This window comes from Fragaria vesca, linkage group LG4 (genome assembly GCF_000184155.1).
Source record: "Fragaria vesca subsp. vesca linkage group LG4, FraVesHawaii_1.0, whole genome shotgun sequence".
In the NCBI taxonomy this organism is placed as follows: Eukaryota; Viridiplantae; Streptophyta; class Magnoliopsida; order Rosales; family Rosaceae; genus Fragaria; species Fragaria vesca.
Window position 1 is genome coordinate 6,437,416 of NC_020494.1, and position 1,470 is coordinate 6,438,885.

General features: G+C 36.5%; 1 protein-coding gene across 1 annotated transcript in view; it reads right to left on the bottom strand.

Annotated features, from left to right (window-relative positions):
• The window catches only part of LOC101306420 (importin-11-like), a 13,891-nt gene that overhangs the window by 5,618 nt on the left and 6,803 nt on the right, over positions 1-1,470 (bottom strand). The window contains exons 12-13 of the mRNA XM_004296557.1: positions 412-486; positions 175-309 (exon numbers count right to left, since the gene is read on the bottom strand). Coding sequence (XP_004296605.1) covers positions 175-309; positions 412-486 — 210 coding nt within the window. The remainder of the gene's footprint in view (positions 1-174; positions 310-411; positions 487-1,470) is intronic.

Consider the following 1,470-nt stretch of genomic DNA (forward strand, 5'->3'; position numbering starts at 1 on the left):
GAGAGAGAGAGAGATGAAGGTCATTTCCTCAATAACTATTGGAATAGTAAAAGAGGAATCAAGCAATACTGTTTTTAAGCAAAAATATTCAAAATTTTGAGAAAGTAGTTATCAACACATACAAAAATATTTAGTTGAATCATTGCCCCCGAGTGAAGTAGCAGTGATATTTACCTTCGAGTCAAACTCCTGAACCTCCTCAATCAACCTAAAACTTGAGTCCCAACATATAGGAAGAAGATCGACGAATTCTCCTTCGGAAAAGCTAGCATCTTCAATATGTGAACACAGAGACCTACAGGCTGCCAGCTAAAACATGAAAAGCAGATAATTGATTAATAATCAAGGAAAATATCCACATACTGGTGCCGGAAAACCAAAAGAGAAGACAACATTCGAAAATGAGTATACCCTGACAGACAGGTCTTTGTCCTGTAGTAAGCGAATTAAAGCACAGTAAACTGGCCTCTTCGTGTCCTCTTTAATCTAGCATAACAATAATACAAACCAGTCGGATTGCAATAATGAACATCATATCTTATTTACAAAAAGATCTATTGATCCGTCCAAAGCTCCAAAATCATTTAAGAGCGAAGTAGTGGGGGTGTCCCAACAAAACATAGCCTTCTAAAGATATCTCGTCCTAAGGACTAGAACAATAAGTCAATGTGAAAATAGGTGATTCTCACTCTCACCTCAACGTTTACACAATACAAAGCAATGATAAGAAGACAAAAGGACCATCTACACTGAACCACATCATGCAGCAGAGCACATCTGTCTCCCACAGTGGAAGTTTCAGGCTTCAATTTAGGCAACAATTACTAATTTTAGCTTGTCCACAGCAATTTCTTACTCAAACATGAAAAGTATGGGAAGTTCGCCTAACAAGACAAGATAATTGGTTGATAAAATATCTAATCATGACCGTTCTTAAGAGGGATCCATGCTAATGAAACCAAACTGGATCTAGCAGTCAATTCAATACAGTGATCTGAACCCAATTAAAGGACTATTCTTGCAAACAACTAAATGAAAAACTACTTAAATCGATACTACTGACAGGATCAAATGGCAAACGAATTTCAGATTTTGCTGCTTTTATGCAAGGATGATTATATAATAGAGTCCTGAATCTTAAATGGTTCAGATCATTGAACAGACATAGGCCACAACAATAGGATCCTTTTGGTTTTAACAAAAGAGTTTCAACTTAAGGATCTTGTTTGTCTAAATATAAATACATGTTATGCACTTATGTGTAGCAAACATGCATATTTATCCACCAGTGACTGGTTTTTGAGGCAGAAACCCCCAATATAATGCATCTTGCAATGGTCAGCGGACATCTTATCGGTTGTACTTTAATAAAAGTCTGTTTATTACAAGCATATAATCATGCGCACGCACCCACACAAATATATATATATATATATATATATACAGGCCGGATGTAGAGCGGACGTCCGC